General features: G+C 44.0%; 1 protein-coding gene across 1 annotated transcript; it reads left to right on the forward strand.

Moving 5' to 3' along the window:
* Positions 1–235: 235 nt before the first annotated feature.
* On the forward strand, positions 236–1,201 carry APOBEC4 (apolipoprotein B mRNA editing enzyme catalytic polypeptide like 4; the record flags this gene model as incomplete). Its single annotated transcript, XM_082286969.1, has 1 exon — positions 236–1,201. The coding sequence occupies one exon, from the start codon at positions 236–238 to the stop codon at positions 1,199–1,201; it is 966 nt and encodes a 321-aa protein (XP_082143095.1).
* Positions 1,202–23,447: the final 22,246 nt, after the last annotated feature.

A 23,447-nucleotide genomic window follows, 5' to 3' on the forward strand; every position in this document is an offset into this window, starting at 1 on the left:
AAAGCAAAACCGCTGATTTGTGAATAATACCCCCAGGCTCCAAGACTTTTTTTCCTCTGTGTCATCAAGTTACCATATGCTGCTACAAGTTCCAGTAGCTTTTTGAAGATACTGTACACTATTATTTATGTAGTTTAACTGCAAAACAAATTGAAGGTTTGAATTAAAATATTATTTTTTTCATTTAGGACTGTGAGCTCTATAGCACATAAACTGGGAGGTTTTTCGATACAACATGAATACAGGAGAGAAAACAGTTTTCCAAGAATTTCTGACACACCAGGGCACTGTGGTAAAGACCCGCTGCTGGCAGAGGCAGACCCATGTGTGTGCCAAGTGTCCCTACCACATACGGACAGGGGAAGAAGCCAGAGTCCTATACAAAGAATTCCACAGGGTCTTTGGCTTCCCGCACAGACCCCCAGTGACTCCCCAAAACAGGCACCTTCTCTTCTATGACCTGAGGAGCTTCTCGGGCAGAGTCCTCCAAAAAGGCCATGCTACAAACTGCAGTGCCCAAGGCAAGCACCCTGAGGCTGTGCTGTTCGAGGCCGGCGCTTACCTGGATGCAGTCACAGCTGCCTGTGCAAGCATCAGCTGCATCACCCTCTACTCCAATTTCTCACCCTGCAACGAGGCTCAGCACTGCTGCGTGAAGAAAATGTTCAGCTTCCTGCTGAGGCACCCCCACATTTTGCTCTGCATCTACTTCTCTCAGCCCTATCCCTGCAGGGACAGTCTTCCCGGGGCTCTGCGGGACCTCTGCAGCCTCTGGCCCCGGGTGACCCTGCAGAGGCTTCCAGGAGGGGCATGGCCATACCTGCTCTACCACTTTGTGTGTGGCATCACGGGGGCAACCCCTTGTCACCCAGCTCTGCCAGCAGGTGCACAAAACCCACATCAAATTAACCTGACAGCAACTAAAACATATTTTAGGACAGCTTTTCCCCAGGGAATGCAGGGGAACCCAGCTGGACAGCAGAATTTAAAGGCCTTTTCCCCTCTCAGCCTGGCCTCCCAGCAGCCTTTCCCAGCCATGAAAGGCAGTCTGTTTCCTCTGATGTCTCCAAGCCAAGGAGGGCTTTTCCCAGGTGTATTTCTGCCCTCTCAGAGGGAACAGCTATACCCCAGACCCAGAAATGTTGTAAGGCATTTAAAAATGCCAAAGGAGTGTGAAAAACGAGGTTCACTCTCCTGTTAGAATTTAAAGAGTTTAATATAAAGACAATAAGAGACACATAAAATAAAGCAAAGGGATAATGGCCGGGTGCCTTGGCGCTCTGCCAAGAGCACACCTGATGCTCGAGGTGAGTCCTTTTTATACCATTTTTACTGTCTGTTCTCTATTCATATTAAAACTTTTCCAGGAACTGTTCTGCATGGCCACTCCTTGGGTCCGCCTTTTTAGAGCATGCCTTTAGTCTTCAGCCTTGTGGTTTTATTTCTTTTGATTCTTGGGGTTGGGCTCGCTAGGTAAGAGTCGATGGTAGGGTGGATCTCTTAATTCTCCAGACAGTCAGGGCTGATTGCAGCTTTGGGCCTCTTTGCCCCCCGGGCAGAGCGGTGATAGCGGCTCTCGGACCCTCCTGGCCGCCCGTTCTCCGGGCGGAGCAGCCTTTGGGCCCTTTTGTTCTCTGGACAAAGTGTTGATTAGCAGCTCCTCGGGCCTCATCCTCTGCTCGCTTGGAGGTTATCTTACTTGTTCACACTTGCTAACATTCTTGCTAAAACGAGAGAAAACTACATCCACACAGCAAAAAGCATTTCTAACATTATATAATATCTACTTTAATACTTTGCGAGAAGCCAATACTATAATATATGTTTATAACAATCCCCCCTTTTTCTATTTTATAAATCATTTGGTTTGAGCAATATTTCTTTTTTCTTGGCTTCTAATGTCTGTTTGTTCTTTTCACAGATCAATTTGGCTTCTTCGAGAGGGTCTTTTATATCACTTTGTTTTTTTAATACCATAATTTTTTGTGCTGTTCCAGCATAGCCAACTTTGGGTCAGTAGGCATTGTCACAACTTGCATGCCTTGAACTACGCTGGTGATTAGCCGAATAAAGCAGGGGATCAAGCAAGGGAGAAATATTAGACCAGCTGTAGCACATAAGAGGAAGAAACCTAGCTTCTTCCACCATTCTTTCCCCAATATGCCATCCCACCAGTTAGCAGTCATCATTGATTCCCATTTTTGGACCGGGACATGGGCTATTTTTCTGATATTGTTGGCGATATCTAGAACGGCATCCCCATTGTCATCAATTTTTAAACAACATTCCGATGTATTGAACTTCCCGCACACACCCCCTTCTTCAGCCAGTAAATAGTCTAAAGCCAGCCTATTTTGATATATTGCAGCTCTGGTTTGGCGTTGCTGGCTATTAATTCCATAGCCCCAGCTGTTTCATTGGTTATGATTTCTACAAGAGCTTGGAGTCTGATGATACGATTCAGCATGTAAATTGGGGTTCGATATCCCCAACTTCCATCTTGTGGCTAGGTAGCTGGCCCATATGTTTCCAATATTCGTTCAGGGGGCCATTCCTCATCTTTCCATTTTTGGAATCCTCCAATTAAATCTCTTTTATTTCTTTTGAAGTCTTCATAGACGGGTATTCCTAATTGATCTCCCTCTGGTTCTGGTAAAAGGAAAAACCCTGGTTGAATGATTCCTAATGTACAACTTCCTTTCCAATGTGAAGGGAGTCTTGGGTATGCCCTTTTCCCACATATCCAAAATAAGCCATCTGGTGCTTTCCAATAATCACCTTCTTGTTGATTTATATTCTCCCAAAATTTGGATATTTCTGGGATTCCAAAATAAGGATTTTTCCTTGTGTCGTTACACTGAAAGAGTCCAATTTCATTATCATATATACAGTCTTTTCCATTTTTCTGAGCCCAGTACCAAGTTGGTTTTTCTGGGACCCACCACGTTGAAGTTTTGTTGCTCACTTTATACCTTTTACAGGGAGTGTTTCCTACTTCATTAAGAAAGTTCTTCCCAGTTCGCCAGAGGCATTCTTTTCCTATCACTGTTGAACTTAAAATCCACCCCTCAGGTCGGTTCCCCCCTCTTATATTTGTCCGGTTCCATTTAAGGAGTTCTACCGGGCCTATGCTGCTACCTTTCCATGGCCGTTCTTCTGTCATCAAAGCTCTTCCACAGACCCAACAGTTGGTTATGTTAAGTTCTTTACCTGTCCTCTCCCCCAATTCCACAAACAGGTTTTTTCCTAACCTTGGGGTGTTTTCCTCTTTTAACTGTTGTTTAAGCTTTGCATACAGGTCCTGGCGTGAGGTGAATATAGGGCAAGGTTGCTGTGCTGGCTTTGTATTTTTATTTACCACTTGTTCTTTTACCAGATCTTGGACTGTTCTCCTGGTGGCAGCTGTGAAACAAATCCATTTTTCTCCTTTTGGACAATTACTTCCTAGTCTGTTTCCACTTGTTCCCAAATTTTCTGTAATCCAATATTTTTCCCCTTTATGCATACAAATACCTAATTTGGAAGAGTCATAACAGTGACTGTTGATATGGGTATGAGTAATAAGAAAGAAGCCCCTGTGTCTTTCCATGTAGAGCTTTCGGTAGCATTTGTAACATGGTCTTGCCTGTGTCCCGAAAGGGACCAGGATAAGTGACAAAAGAAGGAATAACAGAGGTCCGGCATGGCTTATACTCTTACCTCCCTTGCCTATGATGTTGCAACCCATAGCAGTTGTATTGGATCTTCTCGGTGGCGAGTACAGTGGCCAACCTGGTCTTGCCCTCTATTTCCTTGTCACTTCCTTTGTAGCTCTTAGGCACCTTTTTTAACTGTTTGTATCTTAGGTATTTCCCATTCAACAGGCACTGGTATTTCCCATCTGCAGAGCAAAGTTATTGCTTTTGTTGCTTATGATTTTGTCTGGATAAGGGGGTTGATTTGTGCTTGACACCTTTCACAACTAGGGTGTCAAAATGCCAGTTTCCCTCCAGATTAATTACTTATATTTGACCTGGCTGGCATGCCCGTATTAGAATGATTCAAACAGGGTATATGATGTGGCACTGATGGAAGTTGTGATTCTCCCCCTTCTCAATACAAATCACAGGCTAGAATCAGAATATGAGAGTTCCCTGTTTGATACAGTCCCAACCCTTCCTGTTTGAAGTGAGAATATTCTTCTCCAAGATGTCCCAGAATTTGTCCAGGGGTCACTGATATAAATTTGGCTTTTACTTCTCAGTTAGGGGTGATTCTTTGCATAGCCCTTGGATTATTTAGATTGTTCTAGTTCGTTGCCACCTGGCCTCTGTTTAAGAATCAATTTGGTGTCACCTGGTTTGGATATTACAGTCCACTCTTCAGGTTCTTTTACAGGTCCTTTGATTCTGCTGGCATGGATCCACCCTTGTTCCTTGGTCCGGATTGCAGCCTCAGTCGTCAGCAGTACCTGAAAAGGACCCTCCCATTGTGGAGTCAAAGATTGTTCTTTCCATGTTTTTACCAGTACCCATTCCCCTGGGTGGATATTATGAATTTTGAACTCCAAAGTTGTGGTTTGAGGGATCATTCCTTTCAGCCTCAAATTTTCAAGTGTTCTGGCAATTGTGGTGACATATTTTTTGACACTTGCTTCTCCTACTTCATAAGTGGCTGTTTCATGTTGAGTGGTAAGGAAGGGTAATCCGAACATCATCTCATAAGGAGATACTCCCAGGTCTGACCTGGGCTGTGTTCGGACTCTCAACAGAGCCAAAGGAAAGCATTTTACCCATGACATTTGAGTTTCAATCATTAATTTTGTTAAAGTTTTTTTCAAAGTCTGGTTCATTCTTTCTACTCGGCCTGAACTTTGTGGGTGCCAGGGGGTATGTAATTCCCATTTTATTCCCAAGGCTTGAGTTATTTGTTGTAAGACTTTGGATGAAAAATGTGTTCCTCTATCTGAGTCTATTTTATTAACCATTCCATATCTGGGAATAATTTGTTCCAGAAGGGTTTTGCATACTACGTTAGCTGTAGCTCTGGTAGCAGGAACTGCTTCCACCCAGTGAGTTAGATGGTCTACTATTACTAATAGGAACTTCCATCTTTGTACTTGAGGAAGTTCAGTGAAATCTACTTGGATAGTTTGGAATGTCGCAGAGCTAACTCGCGGCCTCCTAATGTTGTTTTTCTCATTATTTTCCTATTCACTGTTTGGCAAGTTATACAGTTCCCAGTTATTTGTTTTGCTACCCCAAAGATTCCAATACACCCATAATTTCTCAGAAAATGATCACACAAAGCTTGAGTGCCCCAATGAGTTTTTTGATGCGTATCTTCTAATATTCTCTTAGTGAGTGGCTTATTAAGTAACTGTCTCCCATCAGGGAGTTTCCGTTTTCCAGATTGATCCTGTTTCTCCCCTGTCTTAAATAATTCTTTTTCTTCTTCTTTACTAAATTTGGGGATTTCTAATTCTCCCCTTTCTGGGGTCAGGGTTAACATAATTCGTTTAGTCCCATTTTCTGCTGCATCTTTGGCTTCTTGGTCTGCTAGATTATTCCCTCTTATTTCTGGGGTCATCCTTTTTGGTGTCCTTTGATATGCACTACAGCTATTTCTTCAGGCAATTTTAATGCCTCTAACACTTCTGAAATCAGGCCTTCATGTATCAGTTCCTTCCCCTTTGAATTTAGTAAACCCCTTTCTTCCCAGATCTTTCCAAAGGTATGTATTACCCCAAAGGCATACTTTGAATCAGTATAGATGGTCCCCTTTTTGTGTGCTAAATGGTCCAGTGCTCTTTTTAGAGCATATAATTCACAAGATTGCACTGACCAATTTGAAGGTAGTTTTCCTTTTTCGATGGTCTGCATATTTATCCCATCAACTAAGGCATATCCTGACATTCTTTTTCCTTGCAAGCATCTGGATGAACCATCCACATATATTATTTCCCCTTCTAAGAGGGCTTGTTCTTCTAGATCTTCCCGAACTTTTGTTTGGTATTGCATAATTTCCAAGCAATCATGTGCCAGGTCATCTTTTGGTTCTCCATATAGGAATTGGGCCGGATTGAGGCTTTTGCTTGTTTCTATAGTTAGATCATTACTGTCAATCAGAATTGCTTCATATTTTAGTATCCTGGAGTCTGTTAACCATTTTTCAGCTTTTTGATTTAGCACATTTCGGACCGCATGGGGTGTGTATACAATCAGTTTACTTCCAAAGGTGAGCTTACGGCTCTCCTCCACCAAAATAGCAGTAGCTGCTATGGCTTGAATGCATACGGGCCAGCCACGGCTTACTGGGTCCAATAGTTTAGATAAATAAGCTATTGGTCTTCTCACCCCTCCCCATTCCTGGACTAATACACCACGAGCTACTCCATTTTCTGCATTCACATATAAATGAAAGGGTTTTTCTAGTGAGGGTAAGCTTAGGGCTGGTACCAAGGCTAGTTTCAACTTCAGTTTTTCTAATTTATTATCATCATCTTTGGTCCATTGTATATTGTCTCTCCCTGTTAATTTTTCACATAAAAATTTTACTGCTTGTGTATATCCCTCAATCCATAGTCTGCAATATCCCAGTAGCCCCAGCTGTCTCCTAACTTCCTTTTTTGAAGAGGGAGGAGGGAGGGATAAAATCCCTGTAATTCTTTCAGGACTTAGTTTTCGGCTACCTTTGCTTATCAGGTGGCCAAGATATTTTACTTCTGATTCCACAAACTGTAATTTCCTTTTTGATGCCCTTAGTCCCTTTTCCCCAAGAAAATTTAGAAGCTTTATAGTAGCTTCTTTAACTTTAATTTCATCTTCTCCTGATATTAGAAGATCATCTACATATTGGATAATTTGTATTCCTGGGGGAGTGGGGAAGGTTTGTAATATTTCTCCCAAGGCTTGCCCAAATAAATTTGGGGCCTCACAATACCCCTGTGGCAGTTTAGTCCACCTCAATTGGTTCTTTTTCCCTGTGTTAGGATCTTCCCATTCAAAGGCAAAAATATTTCGGCTTTCCTCTGCCAGTGGGCAGGCCCAAAAGGCATCTTTAAGATCCACCACACTAAACTACTGATGTTGAGGTGGAATTTTACTTAAAAGAGTGTAGGGATTAGGAACCATAGGGTAGCAGGCCCGTGTTCTTTTGTTTACTTCTCTTAAATCTTGCACTAATCTATAATTTCCATCAGATTTCTTCACTGGGAGAATAGGGGTATTATGAGGGGATTTACAAGGTTCTAGTGTCCCATCCTTTATTAATTCTTCTATTACTGGTTTTAAGCCTTTTCTCCCTTCTAAAGATATAGGGTACTGACGTACACGAATGGGACATTCTTCTTTTTCAATTGTGACCCTTATGGGATCAATATCTAGTCCACCCCTATTCCCTTCTCTAGCCCAAACTTCTCTGTTAATTTTTCTTTCATCTTCTTGGCTAAGTTTTAACACTTTGGCCGTCATTCTCCCTTCTTCTGGTATGACCCCAATCCCCAGCTGGATTTGTAAATCCCTTCCTAATAAATTGCTGCCAGCCCCAGGAACTAACAAAACATCCCCTATCCCTATTTTTGTTTCCCCTTCAATAACCACATCTTTAATGACAGGGACCTTAAATCCTTCCCCCTTTGCTCCCGTTACTTTTACCATATCATTACTTACATCACACCCTTTTGGAATATTCATCACACAAGTCCTTTCTGCCCCAGTGTCAACTATAAATTCTAATACTTCCTCTTGGGGGCCTACTTTTAAAGTTATCAAAGGCTCCAGATGGTATTTATCCCCCCCAAAAAAATAGAGCCCATGACTTCCCTATTTCTCTTCTGTGTGTGTCTCTTGAAATATTTTCAGATCCCTCCTCAGGTGGGGGCATTCTCTTTTATAATGCCCCTCTTCCTTGCAATAGAAACAGGCATCCTTGGGTTGTTCTTGGAAACTTGACTGTGCTGAGGTTTTATTTTTCTCCCTTCCACCATTTCTGAATCTTGAACGTTTAGGAGTGTTACCTGAGGGCTTTCGATTTAGATTTTTTTTTGGAAGGTACTCTCTCGCATAGTGGCTATCATGATCTTTGCTTCCACTTTGGCTTTTTCTTCATCCCTCTGGACATATATTTTTTGAGCTTTCCTTACTAGGTCTTGTAATGGTTTCTCATACCAGTCTTCCATTTTTTTCCAATTTTTTCCTAATATCTGGCCAGGCATGAGTGACAAAGTTAACTCTTAACAGAGCTTGCCCTGCTAGGGACTCCGGGTCTATCCCAGAGTATTGTTTCATATTCTTTCGGAGCCTCTCCAGCCACTCAGAGGTTTCTTCCTTCCCTTGCTGCCCCTCAGCCTTTCTGACATTTTGTCCTCGAGGTGCCCCTTCTTTTATTCCCTTGATTATCAAGTTACGATAATCATTCATATGTCCCCTCCCAGCTTCATCATTTTGGTTCCAGTTAGGAGGTGTAATGGGCATTTTCTGATCCCCAGGTGGACCTTGTTGGTTTTCTCTTTCCCAAATTTTTATACCAGCAATTCTAATCATTTCTCTTTCTTCTTGGGAGAATAATATTTTCATTATTGATTGCATTTCTTCCCAAGTGAAAATGTTGGGACCTAGGAACTGGTCCAACTGTTCAGCTGTACCTATGGGATCTTCTAATAATCCTTTAATTTCTTTTTTGAAATTCCTAACCTCTGTAGAGGTTAGAGGAGCATTCACAAAGCCATTCCCCCTCCTCCCATAGGTACTTCTCTTAATGGAAATAAATGAATCTCTCGGCTTCCCTCTATTTGTTTAGCAATGGAGGGATTGTTGGGCTGCCTCTGAGCCTTAATGGCACCTCTTGTATTCTGGTATGGTGCTCCTTCGTTAAGAAGAGGGTTTATTTGGGAAGAAAGCACCAAACTCCCCTGGGGAAGAGGGGCAGATTCAGAGTCCGGCGCTGAAGCCGAATATTCTGCGGTGCAGAGAGTGGGGGTGGGGTGTGGCAGTGAAGCCAAATACTCCGGTGCACAGGAGGCGGGGACCGACACTAAAGCCGGGTTTCTCAAGGCAGGAAAGGTGGGGGCTGAAGCCGGGACGTGTGACGTTTCCCTTGATTCAATTGAGGGTGCTGGGATTCCCGAGATTCCCGAGATTCCCGAGATTCCCGCTCCATTGGGGCGGGAGGGCTGCCGGGGGAAAGGCCCCCGGAGCCGGCGGAGGGGGGCAGCTCCTGATCCTGGCGGTGGGGGAAGCCCCGGAGCCAGGGGGAGTGGCGTTGCAACTTCTGGTGCTGGCGGCAGGGGAAGCCCCAGAGCCAGGGGGAGGAGGGGTGCAACTCCTGGTGCTGGAGGCGGGGGCAATACTTCTAAAGGGTCCCACCCTCTTTTCTCTTCTGTTTGCTTTTCCTCTGGGTTTCTGATATTTTAAAGGCTTTGGTTCCCAGAGGTTTTGTAATTCCTGTCCAGCAAGAAGCATATTCTCCTTCCTCAGGGTGAGATGGCTCTTTTGAATTTACAAATACATTTAGAGCCTGGCAAATCCATGCCTCATCAGACCCATATTTTGGCCAGTACACATGATCAGATCTGATTTCCTTTTTTACCCACTCTTTCATGCAGAATTGAATCATTTTTACTTTATCTTTTCCTTTTGTGGAAGGATCAGTTTCCCAGTTCGCGAGTTTGACCCCAAGGGGACTGTCTTGGGGTATATCCTCTGGCATCCTTGAACTTATTTTACTAGGTAGTTGTCCCATTTTTCCAGGAGTTCTCTATTCCAACTTACTCAAAATACCAATTTTATCCCCCCCCTTTGAAATACTAATTCATTCCTTTAAAACACCAATCTTCACTGCTGTAAAGTACTACCCACCCTTTCACAGTACAAAAACCAAAAAAAATTTATTACAGCCCACCTCCCCAAAAACAAAGTTAACTTCTAATTACACAGTTTTTCATTCACACATTCACTCCTTTTTAATATTTGTTCACTCACTCATTCTTACTCACAACAGAATAATAAGGTACCTCTTTCAAGTCACTTGTTAGTATCCACCCATGGGTATGAAATAATCCTTAGGATTCTGGGTGCTCTTGGATTTCCCTCAACCCAGCACTGTTAGCATCCAACCCCAACTCCTCTTGGGGTACTTTTAGATCCTGGGTGCTCTTGGAGTTTTCCCCAACCCAGCACCGTTAGCATCCAACCCCAACTTCTCTTGGGGTACTTTTAGACCCTGGATGCTCTTGGAGTTTCCTCAACCCAGCATATGGGGGGTGTAGCTCCCACTTTGCAACCCCTTCCCTGGGGCCCCGTCCCAGTCACCCCCGGGAAATTCTTTCACTCCTCTTATCTCTCGCTTCGTCTCCTCGCTGGCCGCTGTTCCCCCGAACAAGACGGAACCGCAGCACTCAGAGACTGCCACACTCGCTTCGCAGATCTGGGGCAACCAGTCCGCGTCTCATTCACACACACTCATCTGTCGTAACCACCCCCTTTTTGTTTGGACAATACTTACCAGTCCTGTTGCTTTTCCAGTGTCTGTGAGATATTTGTCGAGAGCGCTCTCTTTCATTTGCTTTATTTTTGTGTCTTTCTTGTCCTCCGGGTGTTGCCCTGCTGCCACCAAACCGCGCCAGAGGATGCTAAGCAAGGGTCCTGCCAATTTGGGCAGGAGGCGCCCTACCCTCGCTTCTTGAATCCTCCCACGCTTTTCAGAGGTGAGGTGTAGATCCTGGACGAGTCCCCAGTTGTGAAAAACGAGGTTCACTCTCCTGTTAGAATTTAAAGAGTTTAATATAAAGACAATAAGAGACACATAAAATAAAGCAAAGGGATAATGGCCGGGTGCCTTGGCGCTCTGCCAAGAGCACACCTGATGCTCGAGGTGAGTCCTTTTTATACCATTTTTACTGTCTGTTCTCTATTCATATTAAAACTTTTCCAGGAACTGTTCTGCATGGCCACTCCTTGGGTCCGCCTTTTTAGAGCATGCCTTTAGTCTTCAGCCTTGTGGTTTTATTTCTTTTGATTCTTGGGGTTGGGCTCGCTAGGTAAGAGTCGATGGTAGGGTGGATCTCTTAATTCTCCAGACAGTCAGGGCTGATTGCAGCTTTGGGCCTCTTTGCCCCCCGGGCAGAGCGGTGATAGCGGCTCTCGGACCCTCCTGGCCGCCCGTTCTCCGGGCGGAGCAGCCTTTGGGCCCTTTTGTTCTCTGGACAAAGTGTTGATTAGCAGCTCCTCGGGCCTCATCCTCTGCTCGCTTGGAGGTTATCTTACTTGTTCACACTTGCTAACATTCTTGCTAAAACGAGAGAAAACTACATCCACACAGCAAAAAGCATTTCTAACATTATATAATATCTACTTTAATACTTTGCGAGAAGCCAATACTATAATATATGTTTATAACAATCCCCCCTTTTTCTATTTTATAAATCATTTGGTTTGAGCAATATTTCTTTTTTCTTGGCTTCTAATGTCTGTTTGTTCTTTTCACAGATCAATTTGGCTTCTTCGAGAGGGTCTTTTATATCACTTTGTTTTTTTAATACCATAATTTTTTGTGCTGTTCCAGCATAGCCAACTTTGGGTCAGTAGGCATTGTCACAACTTGCATGCCTTGAACTACGCTGGTGATTAGCCGAATAAAGCAGGGGATCAAGCAAGGGAGAAATATTAGACCAGCTGTAGCACATAAGAGGAAGAAACCTAGCTTCTTCCACCATTCTTTCCCCAATATGCCATCCCACCAGTTAGCAGTCATCATTGATTCCCATTTTTGGACCGGGACATGGGCTATTTTTCTGATATTGTTGGCGATATCTAGAACGGCATCCCCATTGTCATCAATTTTTAAACAACATTCCGATGTATTGAACTTCCCGCACACACCCCCTTCTTCAGCCAGTAAATAGTCTAAAGCCAGCCTATTTTGATATATTGCAGCTCTGGTTTGGCGTTGCTGGCTATTAATTCCATAGCCCCAGCTGTTTCATTGGTTATGATTTCTACAAGAGCTTGGAGTCTGATGATACGATTCAGCATGTAAATTGGGGTTCGATATCCCCAACTTCCATCTTGTGGCTAGGTAGCTGGCCCATATGTTTCCAATATTCGTTCAGGGGGCCATTCCTCATCTTTCCATTTTTGGAATCCTCCAATTAAATCTCTTTTATTTCTTTTGAAGTCTTCATAGACGGGTATTCCTAATTGATCTCCCTCTGGTTCTGGTAAAAGGAAAAACCCTGGTTGAATGATTCCTAATGTACAACTTCCTTTCCAATGTGAAGGGAGTCTTGGGTATGCCCTTTTCCCACATATCCAAAATAAGCCATCTGGTGCTTTCCAATAATCACCTTCTTGTTGATTTATATTCTCCCAAAATTTGGATATTTCTGGGATTCCAAAATAAGGATTTTTCCTTGTGTCGTTACACTGAAAGAGTCCAATTTCATTATCATATATACAGTCTTTTCCATTTTTCTGAGCCCAGTACCAAGTTGGTTTTTCTGGGACCCACCACGTTGAAGTTTTGTTGCTCACTTTATACCTTTTACAGGGAGTGTTTCCTACTTCATTAAGAAAGTTCTTCCCAGTTCGCCAGAGGCATTCTTTTCCTATCACTGTTGAACTTAAAATCCACCCCTCAGGTCGGTTCCCCCCTCTTATATTTGTCCGGTTCCATTTAAGGAGTTCTACCGGGCCTATGCTGCTACCTTTCCATGGCCGTTCTTCTGTCATCAAAGCTCTTCCACAGACCCAACAGTTGGTTATGTTAAGTTCTTTACCTGTCCTCTCCCCCAATTCCACAAACAGGTTTTTTCCTAACCTTGGGGTGTTTTCCTCTTTTAACTGTTGTTTAAGCTTTGCATACAGGTCCTGGCGTGAGGTGAATATAGGGCAAGGTTGCTGTGCTGGCTTTGTATTTTTATTTACCACTTGTTCTTTTACCAGATCTTGGACTGTTCTCCTGGTGGCAGCTGTGAAACAAATCCATTTTTCTCCTTTTGGACAATTACTTCCTAGTCTGTTTCCACTTGTTCCCAAATTTTCTGTAATCCAATATTTTTCCCCTTTATGCATACAAATACCTAATTTGGAAGAGTCATAACAGTGACTGTTGATATGGGTATGAGTAATAAGAAAGAAGCCCCTGTGTCTTTCCATGTAGAGCTTTCGGTAGCATTTGTAACATGGTCTTGCCTGTGTCCCGAAAGGGACCAGGATAAGTGACAAAAGAAGGAATAACAGAGGTCCGGCATGGCTTATACTCTTACCTCCCTTGCCTATGATGTTGCAACCCATAGCAGTTGTATTGGATCTTCTCGGTGGCGAGTACAGTGGCCAACCTGGTCTTGCCCTCTATTTCCTTGTCACTTCCTTTGTAGCTCTTAGGCACCTTTTTTAACTGTTTGTATCTTAGGTATTTCCCATTCAACAGGCACTGGTATTTCCCATCTGCAGAGCAAAGTTATTGCTTTTGTTGCTTATGATTTTGTCTGGATAAGGGGGTTGATTTGTGCTTGACACCTTTCACAACTAGGGTGTCAAAATGCCAGTTTCCCTCCAGATTAATTACTTATATTTGACCTGGCTGGCATGCCCGTATTAGAATGATTCAAACAGGGTATATGATGTGGCACTGATGGAAGTTGTGATTCTCCCCCTTCTCAATACAAATCACAGGCTAGAATCAGAATATGAGAGTTCCCTGTTTGATACAGTCCCAACCCTTCCTGTTTGAAGTGAGAATATTCTTCTCCAAGATGTCCCAGAATTTGTCCAGGGGTCACTGATATAAATTTGGCTTTTACTTCTCAGTTAGGGGTGATTCTTTGCATAGCCCTTGGATTATTTAGATTGTTCTAGTTCGTTGCCACCTGGCCTCTGTTTAAGAATCAATTTGGTGTCACCTGGTTTGGATATTACAGTCCACTCTTCAGGTTCTTTTACAGGTCCTTTGATTCTGCTGGCATGGATCCACCCTTGTTCCTTGGTCCGGATTGCAGCCTCAGTCGTCAGCAGTACCTGAAAAGGACCCTCCCATTGTGGAGTCAAAGATTGTTCTTTCCATGTTTTTACCAGTACCCATTCCCCTGGGTGGATATTATGAATTTTGAACTCCAAAGTTGTGGTTTGAGGGATCATTCCTTTCAGCCTCAAATTTTCAAGTGTTCTGGCAATTGTGGTGACATATTTTTTGACACTTGCTTCTCCTACTTCATAAGTGGCTGTTTCATGTTGAGTGGTAAGGAAGGGTAATCCGAACATCATCTCATAAGGAGATACTCCCAGGTCTGACCTGGGCTGTGTTCGGACTCTCAACAGAGCCAAAGGAAAGCATTTTACCCATGACATTTGAGTTTCAATCATTAATTTTGTTAAAGTTTTTTTCAAAGTCTGGTTCATTCTTTCTACTCGGCCTGAACTTTGTGGGTGCCAGGGGGTATGTAATTCCCATTTTATTCCCAAGGCTTGAGTTATTTGTTGTAAGACTTTGGATGAAAAATGTGTTCCTCTATCTGAGTCTATTTTATTAACCATTCCATATCTGGGAATAATTTGTTCCAGAAGGGTTTTGCATACTACGTTAGCTGTAGCTCTGGTAGCAGGAACTGCTTCCACCCAGTGAGTTAGATGGTCTACTATTACTAATAGGAACTTCCATCTTTGTACTTGAGGAAGTTCAGTGAAATCTACTTGGATAGTTTGGAATGTCGCAGAGCTAACTCGCGGCCTCCTAATGTTGTTTTTCTCATTATTTTCCTATTCACTGTTTGGCAAGTTATACAGTTCCCAGTTATTTGTTTTGCTACCCCAAAGATTCCAATACACCCATAATTTCTCAGAAAATGATCACACAAAGCTTGAGTGCCCCAATGAGTTTTTTGATGCGTATCTTCTAATATTCTCTTAGTGAGTGGCTTATTAAGTAACTGTCTCCCATCAGGGAGTTTCCGTTTTCCAGATTGATCCTGTTTCTCCCCTGTCTTAAATAATTCTTTTTCTTCTTCTTTACTAAATTTGGGGATTTCTAATTCTCCCCTTTCTGGGGTCAGGGTTAACATAATTCGTTTAGTCCCATTTTCTGCTGCATCTTTGGCTTCTTGGTCTGCTAGATTATTCCCTCTTATTTCTGGGGTCATCCTTTTTGGTGTCCTTTGATATGCACTACAGCTATTTCTTCAGGCAATTTTAATGCCTCTAACACTTCTGAAATCAGGCCTTCATGTATCAGTTCCTTCCCCTTTGAATTTAGTAAACCCCTTTCTTCCCAGATCTTTCCAAAGGTATGTATTACCCCAAAGGCATACTTTGAATCAGTATAGATGGTCCCCTTTTTGTGTGCTAAATGGTCCAGTGCTCTTTTTAGAGCATATAATTCACAAGATTGCACTGACCAATTTGAAGGTAGTTTTCCTTTTTCGATGGTCTGCATATTTATCCCATCAACTAAGGCATATCCTGACATTCTTTTTCCTTGCAAGCATCTGGATGAACCATCCACATATATTATTTCCCCTTCTAAGAGGGCTTGTTCTTCTAGATCTTCCCGAACTTTTGTTTGGTATTGCATAATTTCCAAGCAATCATGTGCCAGGTCATCTTTTGGTTCTCCATATAGGAATTGGGCCGGATTGAGGCTTTTGCTTGTTTCTATAGTTAGATCATTACTGTCAATCAGAATTGCTTCATATTTTAGTATCCTGGAGTCTGTTAACCATTTTTCAGCTTTTTGATTTAGCACATTTCGGACCGCATGGGGTGTGTATACAATCAGTTTACTTCCAAAGGTGAGCTTACGGCTCTCCTCCACCAAAATAGCAGTAGCTGCTATGGCTTGAATGCATACGGGCCAGCCACGGCTTACTGGGTCCAATAGTTTAGATAAATAAGCTATTGGTCTTCTCACCCCTCCCCATTCCTGGACTAATACACCACGAGCTACTCCATTTTCTGCATTCACATATAAATGAAAGGGTTTTTCTAGTGAGGGTAAGCTTAGGGCTGGTACCAAGGCTAGTTTCAACTTCAGTTTTTCTAATTTATTATCATCATCTTTGGTCCATTGTATATTGTCTCTCCCTGTTAATTTTTCACATAAAAATTTTACTGCTTGTGTATATCCCTCAATCCATAGTCTGCAATATCCCAGTAGCCCCAGCTGTCTCCTAACTTCCTTTTTTGAAGAGGGAGGAGGGAGGGATAAAATCCCTGTAATTCTTTCAGGACTTAGTTTTCGGCTACCTTTGCTTATCAGGTGGCCAAGATATTTTACTTCTGATTCCACAAACTGTAATTTCCTTTTTGATGCCCTTAGTCCCTTTTCCCCAAGAAAATTTAGAAGCTTTATAGTAGCTTCTTTAACTTTAATTTCATCTTCTCCTGATATTAGAAGATCATCTACATATTGGATAATTTGTATTCCTGGGGGAGTGGGGAAGGTTTGTAATATTTCTCCCAAGGCTTGCCCAAATAAATTTGGGGCCTCACAATACCCCTGTGGCAGTTTAGTCCACCTCAATTGGTTCTTTTTCCCTGTGTTAGGATCTTCCCATTCAAAGGCAAAAATATTTCGGCTTTCCTCTGCCAGTGGGCAGGCCCAAAAGGCATCTTTAAGATCCACCACACTAAACTACTGATGTTGAGGTGGAATTTTACTTAAAAGAGTGTAGGGATTAGGAACCATAGGGTAGCAGGCCCGTGTTCTTTTGTTTACTTCTCTTAAATCTTGCACTAATCTATAATTTCCATCAGATTTCTTCACTGGGAGAATAGGGGTATTATGAGGGGATTTACAAGGTTCTAGTGTCCCATCCTTTATTAATTCTTCTATTACTGGTTTTAAGCCTTTTCTCCCTTCTAAAGATATAGGGTACTGACGTACACGAATGGGACATTCTTCTTTTTCAATTGTGACCCTTATGGGATCAATATCTAGTCCACCCCTATTCCCTTCTCTAGCCCAAACTTCTCTGTTAATTTTTCTTTCATCTTCTTGGCTAAGTTTTAACACTTTGGCCGTCATTCTCCCTTCTTCTGGTATGACCCCAATCCCCAGCTGGATTTGTAAATCCCTTCCTAATAAATTGCTGCCAGCCCCAGGAACTAACAAAACATCCCCTATCCCTATTTTTGTTTCCCCTTCAATAACCACATCTTTAATGACAGGGACCTTAAATCCTTCCCCCTTTGCTCCCGTTACTTTTACCATATCATTACTTACATCACACCCTTTTGGAATATTCATCACACAAGTCCTTTCTGCCCCAGTGTCAACTATAAATTCTAATACTTCCTCTTGGGGGCCTACTTTTAAAGTTATCAAAGGCTCCAGATGGTATTTATCCCCCCCAAAAAAATAGAGCCCATGACTTCCCTATTTCTCTTCTGTGTGTGTCTCTTGAAATATTTTCAGATCCCTCCTCAGGTGGGGGCATTCTCTTTTATAATGCCCCTCTTCCTTGCAATAGAAACAGGCATCCTTGGGTTGTTCTTGGAAACTTGACTGTGCTGAGGTTTTATTTTTCTCCCTTCCACCATTTCTGAATCTTGAACGTTTAGGAGTGTTACCTGAGGGCTTTCGATTTAGATTTTTTTTTGGAAGGTACTCTCTCGCATAGTGGCTATCATGATCTTTGCTTCCACTTTGGCTTTTTCTTCATCCCTCTGGACATATATTTTTTGAGCTTTCCTTACTAGGTCTTGTAATGGTTTCTCATACCAGTCTTCCATTTTTTTCCAATTTTTTCCTAATATCTGGCCAGGCATGAGTGACAAAGTTAACTCTTAACAGAGCTTGCCCTGCTAGGGACTCCGGGTCTATCCCAGAGTATTGTTTCATATTCTTTCGGAGCCTCTCCAGCCACTCAGAGGTTTCTTCCTTCCCTTGCTGCCCCTCAGCCTTTCTGACATTTTGTCCTCGAGGTGCCCCTTCTTTTATTCCCTTGATTATCAAGTTACGATAATCATTCATATGTCCCCTCCCAGCTTCATCATTTTGGTTCCAGTTAGGAGGTGTAATGGGCATTTTCTGATCCCCAGGTGGACCTTGTTGGTTTTCTCTTTCCCAAATTTTTATACCAGCAATTCTAATCATTTCTCTTTCTTCTTGGGAGAATAATATTTTCATTATTGATTGCATTTCTTCCCAAGTGAAAATGTTGGGACCTAGGAACTGGTCCAACTGTTCAGCTGTACCTATGGGATCTTCTAATAATCCTTTAATTTCTTTTTTGAAATTCCTAACCTCTGTAGAGGTTAGAGGAGCATTCACAAAGCCATTCCCCCTCCTCCCATAGGTACTTCTCTTAATGGAAATAAATGAATCTCTCGGCTTCCCTCTATTTGTTTAGCAATGGAGGGATTGTTGGGCTGCCTCTGAGCCTTAATGGCACCTCTTGTATTCTGGTATGGTGCTCCTTCGTTAAGAAGAGGGTTTATTTGGGAAGAAAGCACCAAACTCCCCTGGGGAAGAGGGGCAGATTCAGAGTCCGGCGCTGAAGCCGAATATTCTGCGGTGCAGAGAGTGGGGGTGGGGTGTGGCAGTGAAGCCAAATACTCCGGTGCACAGGAGGCGGGGACCGACACTAAAGCCGGGTTTCTCAAGGCAGGAAAGGTGGGGGCTGAAGCCGGGACGTGTGACGTTTCCCTTGATTCAATTGAGGGTGCTGGGATTCCCGAGATTCCCGAGATTCCCGAGATTCCCGCTCCATTGGGGCGGGAGGGCTGCCGGGGGAAAGGCCCCCGGAGCCGGCGGAGGGGGGCAGCTCCTGATCCTGGCGGTGGGGGAAGCCCCGGAGCCAGGGGGAGTGGCGTTGCAACTTCTGGTGCTGGCGGCAGGGGAAGCCCCAGAGCCAGGGGGAGGAGGGGTGCAACTCCTGGTGCTGGAGGCGGGGGCAATACTTCTAAAGGGTCCCACCCTCTTTTCTCTTCTGTTTGCTTTTCCTCTGGGTTTCTGATATTTTAAAGGCTTTGGTTCCCAGAGGTTTTGTAATTCCTGTCCAGCAAGAAGCATATTCTCCTTCCTCAGGGTGAGATGGCTCTTTTGAATTTACAAATACATTTAGAGCCTGGCAAATCCATGCCTCATCAGACCCATATTTTGGCCAGTACACATGATCAGATCTGATTTCCTTTTTTACCCACTCTTTCATGCAGAATTGAATCATTTTTACTTTATCTTTTCCTTTTGTGGAAGGATCAGTTTCCCAGTTCGCGAGTTTGACCCCAAGGGGACTGTCTTGGGGTATATCCTCTGGCATCCTTGAACTTATTTTACTAGGTAGTTGTCCCATTTTTCCAGGAGTTCTCTATTCCAACTTACTCAAAATACCAATTTTATCCCCCCCCTTTGAAATACTAATTCATTCCTTTAAAACACCAATCTTCACTGCTGTAAAGTACTACCCACCCTTTCACAGTACAAAAACCAAAAAAAATTTATTACAGCCCACCTCCCCAAAAACAAAGTTAACTTCTAATTACACAGTTTTTCATTCACACATTCACTCCTTTTTAATATTTGTTCACTCACTCATTCTTACTCACAACAGAATAATAAGGTACCTCTTTCAAGTCACTTGTTAGTATCCACCCATGGGTATGAAATAATCCTTAGGATTCTGGGTGCTCTTGGATTTCCCTCAACCCAGCACTGTTAGCATCCAACCCCAACTCCTCTTGGGGTACTTTTAGATCCTGGGTGCTCTTGGAGTTTTCCCCAACCCAGCACCGTTAGCATCCAACCCCAACTTCTCTTGGGGTACTTTTAGACCCTGGATGCTCTTGGAGTTTCCTCAACCCAGCATATGGGGGGTGTAGCTCCCACTTTGCAACCCCTTCCCTGGGGCCCCGTCCCAGTCACCCCCGGGAAATTCTTTCACTCCTCTTATCTCTCGCTTCGTCTCCTCGCTGGCCGCTGTTCCCCCGAACAAGACGGAACCGCAGCACTCAGAGACTGCCACACTCGCTTCGCAGATCTGGGGCAACCAGTCCGCGTCTCATTCACACACACTCATCTGTCGTAACCACCCCCTTTTTGTTTGGACAATACTTACCAGTCCTGTTGCTTTTCCAGTGTCTGTGAGATATTTGTCGAGAGCGCTCTCTTTCATTTGCTTTATTTTTGTGTCTTTCTTGTCCTCCGGGTGTTGCCCTGCTGCCACCAAACCGCGCCAGAGGATGCTAAGCAAGGGTCCTGCCAATTTGGGCAGGAGGCGCCCTACCCTCGCTTCTTGAATCCTCCCACGCTTTTCAGAGGTGAGGTGTAGATCCTGGACGAGTCCCCAGTTGTGAAAAACGAGGTTCACTCTCCTGTTAGAATTTAAAGAGTTTAATATAAAGACAATAAGAGACACATAAAATAAAGCAAAGGGATAATGGCCGGGTGCCTTGGCGCTCTGCCAAGAGCACACCTGATGCTCGAGGTGAGTCCTTTTTATACCATTTTTACTGTCTGTTCTCTATTCATATTAAAACTTTTCCAGGAACTGTTCTGCATGGCCACTCCTTGGGTCCGCCTTTTTAGAGCATGCCTTTAGTCTTCAGCCTTGTGGTTTTATTTCTTTTGACTCTTGGGGTTGGGCTCGCTAGGTAAGAGTCGATGGTAGGGTGGATCTCTTAATTCTCCAGACAGTCAGGGCTGATTGCAGCTTTGGGCCTCTTTGCCCCCCGGGCAGAGCGGTGATAGCGGCTCTCGGACCCTCCTGGCCGCCCGTTCTCCGGGCGGAGCAGCCTTTGGGCCCTTTTGTTCTCTGGACAAAGTGTTGATTAGCAGCTCCTCGGGCCTCATCCTCTGCTCGCTTGGAGGTTATCTTACTTGTTCACACTTGCTAACATTCTTGCTAAAACGAGAGAAAACTACATTCACACAGCAAAAAGCATTTCTAACATTATATAATATCTACTTTAACAGTTTGCGAGAAGCCAATACTATAATATACGTTTATAACAGGAGTAATTCAGTGGAAGTCCTCATTCTGAAGTGTTTCCCCATGGCACACACCTGCTCTGAGGATAGCACAGATCCATCCACTTTTTGGTGTGAAACTGAGATCACAGGTAGCAAAAAACACCAATAAAGTCCCCTCCTGCCAAATCTAACCCATGGAATAACTCTGGGTCTCAAATAACTGATTATGAACATATTTTTGTTTTAATCCTCTACCTTAAAAGCCAGAGCAGTAAGCCCCAAACCCCAAGTGCTCCCTGCCCATGGCAGGCAGTTGGAACTACATGACCTTTAAAGGTCCCTTCCAACCCAAACCATTCTGTGACTCCCTGACAGTCTATTTACCTCCTGCAATTAATTTGTCACCCTTAAGCCAATTTCCAGAAGAAAAATGCCAGCAATCCCCAAGCTACAACCACAGTTACAGCCGGACTGCAGCTTCCCAAGCTGAGACAACTTTGGTGGAACACGTGACATATCATAAATTCCTCCTCTGTCAAGAAGGTGGTCCTGCAGGTAGGGCTGATATAGGAATAAATTTCCCCACCAGCTATTTTCTTCATAATAAGGGGGGAGCGATGGGGGGGTGGTGGGTGTAATATATGCATATATATGAAAGGAATGAGAAGGTGTCTTTACAAACAAACTGTGGGCCTGCTGGTAGATAAAGCCAGATACTGAAAGGTGAAAGAAGAAATGGGAGGAACCATAAATTCCATAGGAATTCCACTAATTGACACAGTCGGTTACTCACTCAAGGCCTTGCAAAATCCCTGGACTTGTAGAAAAATAACAGAGACACAAAGAAGAAGAAAAGGGGGGCGGGGGGAGGGGTACACATTAGGAGGGGGTCTGTGTTAGGCGATTTGGGAAGTCTGTACCTCTCAAGTACTTCAGCCAGTGGGGAAAGAGAGTGTCATGGTTTGATGCTGGCCAAAGACCAGGCACCTACAAAAGCTGTTTGCTCACTTTCTCTTTCTCTCAGCTTGGTAGAGGAGAGGGGGAAAAAAATTAACAAAAGGCTCATGAGTTGAGATGAGGATTGGGAGAAAACACTCTAAGGGCAAAACAGATTCAAATGTAAAGGTATAAAGTAAATTTATTATTAACAGAGTCAGAGGAGGACAATGAGAAGTAAAACAAGCTTTAAAACACCTTTTCCCCCCCTCCCTCCTTCCCACTGACAGTGCAGGGAGACAGGGCAAGGAGGTTTGGTCAGTTCGTTACTTGGGATCTTCTTCTGTTCGCTCAGGGAGAGGACTCTTTCCTCTGCTATGCCATAGGGTCTCTCCCATGGGCAGTCTTCCCAAAACTGCTGTGGTGTGGGTTACTCATCCACAGTGTGCAGTCTTTTAAGGAAAGACTGCTCTAGTTTGGAAGCAGGGGCTCTCTCTCTCTATTCGGGTCTCCCGCTGGATCACCCTCTGGTATTCATCTGCTCCAGCGTGAGCACTTCTCCCACGGGCTGCAAGTGGATCTCTACATCCCCCGTGGACTTCCTGGATTACAGGGGGACAGTTTGTTTCACCATCATCCTCACCATGGCTTGCAGAGGAATTTAGATTCTGATGTTTGGAGCACCTCTTCCCCCTCTTTCTTTTCACTGACCTTGGTGCCACCACGTTGTTCTCCTTCACATGTCCTCACTTCCTTCTCTTTCTCTGACTAGAAGAAAAATTGCTGCTTGTAGGTATCACTGTCAACAAGTTTCACTAATTCAAAGATTCTTGCAGCATCTCGCAGTGCCGAGAGGTTGATCTCGTCTAGGTTCTGCATTGGGGAACCGCTTGCCGTGTTTCTGCTGCTGGCCACGTGGCCCCGCTGCCACCGCACAGACAGTGGCGGCCGCTGCAGTGCTGGTGCTGTTTAACGCCTCTCTTCATGTGGGGCGCTGGGAAGGAGAAGACGCCAATGCCGCCCCTGCCTTTCTGCCCGCAGCACGGCTGGCTAGGGACGGCCAGGCAGGCAAGGCTCTCCGTGGGCCATGCTGAGATGGCGGTGGCCACGGTGGTGCATCACACCACACTGCCTGGGATGGGCCCAACAGCAGCATCTTGCCACCCCTGGAAAAAACTGCATGTGCACTCTTTTGATTTTCTTCTTGAATATGTCATCTCAGAGGCATTATCAACCTCTCTAACTGGACCAGCAGCAAGTCCATCTTCAGAGCCATCAGAGATTGTCTCTGTCGGACATGGTGGAAGCTTCCAGCAGCTTCTCACAGAAGCCACCTCTGTGGCCCTCCCCCGCTACCAAAAAAACAGGCCATGCCAAATCAACACAGAGAGAGGGAAATGTGGCCGGGAAATTAGGATAAAAAGGAGGCTGCCTCTTCCAACAACTTGAGAGACCCCATGGGAAATGCCCCATGGCCTCTCCTTTATTCAAATAAAGTTATAGTGCTCCTCTGTCTCCTCTTTGCACATAAACCTCTGGTGTTTGTGGATTAGTTTTCCTAACAAATTTGGGTGTTTTTGTCCGGGATCCTTCCACCATTCAGGGCAGAAGGCAGTGAGCGGAGCTGAAGG

The sequence above is a fragment of the Coloeus monedula genome (genome assembly GCF_965178545.1).
Source record: "Coloeus monedula genome assembly, chromosome: 9".
In the NCBI taxonomy this organism is placed as follows: Eukaryota; Metazoa; Chordata; class Aves; order Passeriformes; family Corvidae; genus Coloeus; species Coloeus monedula.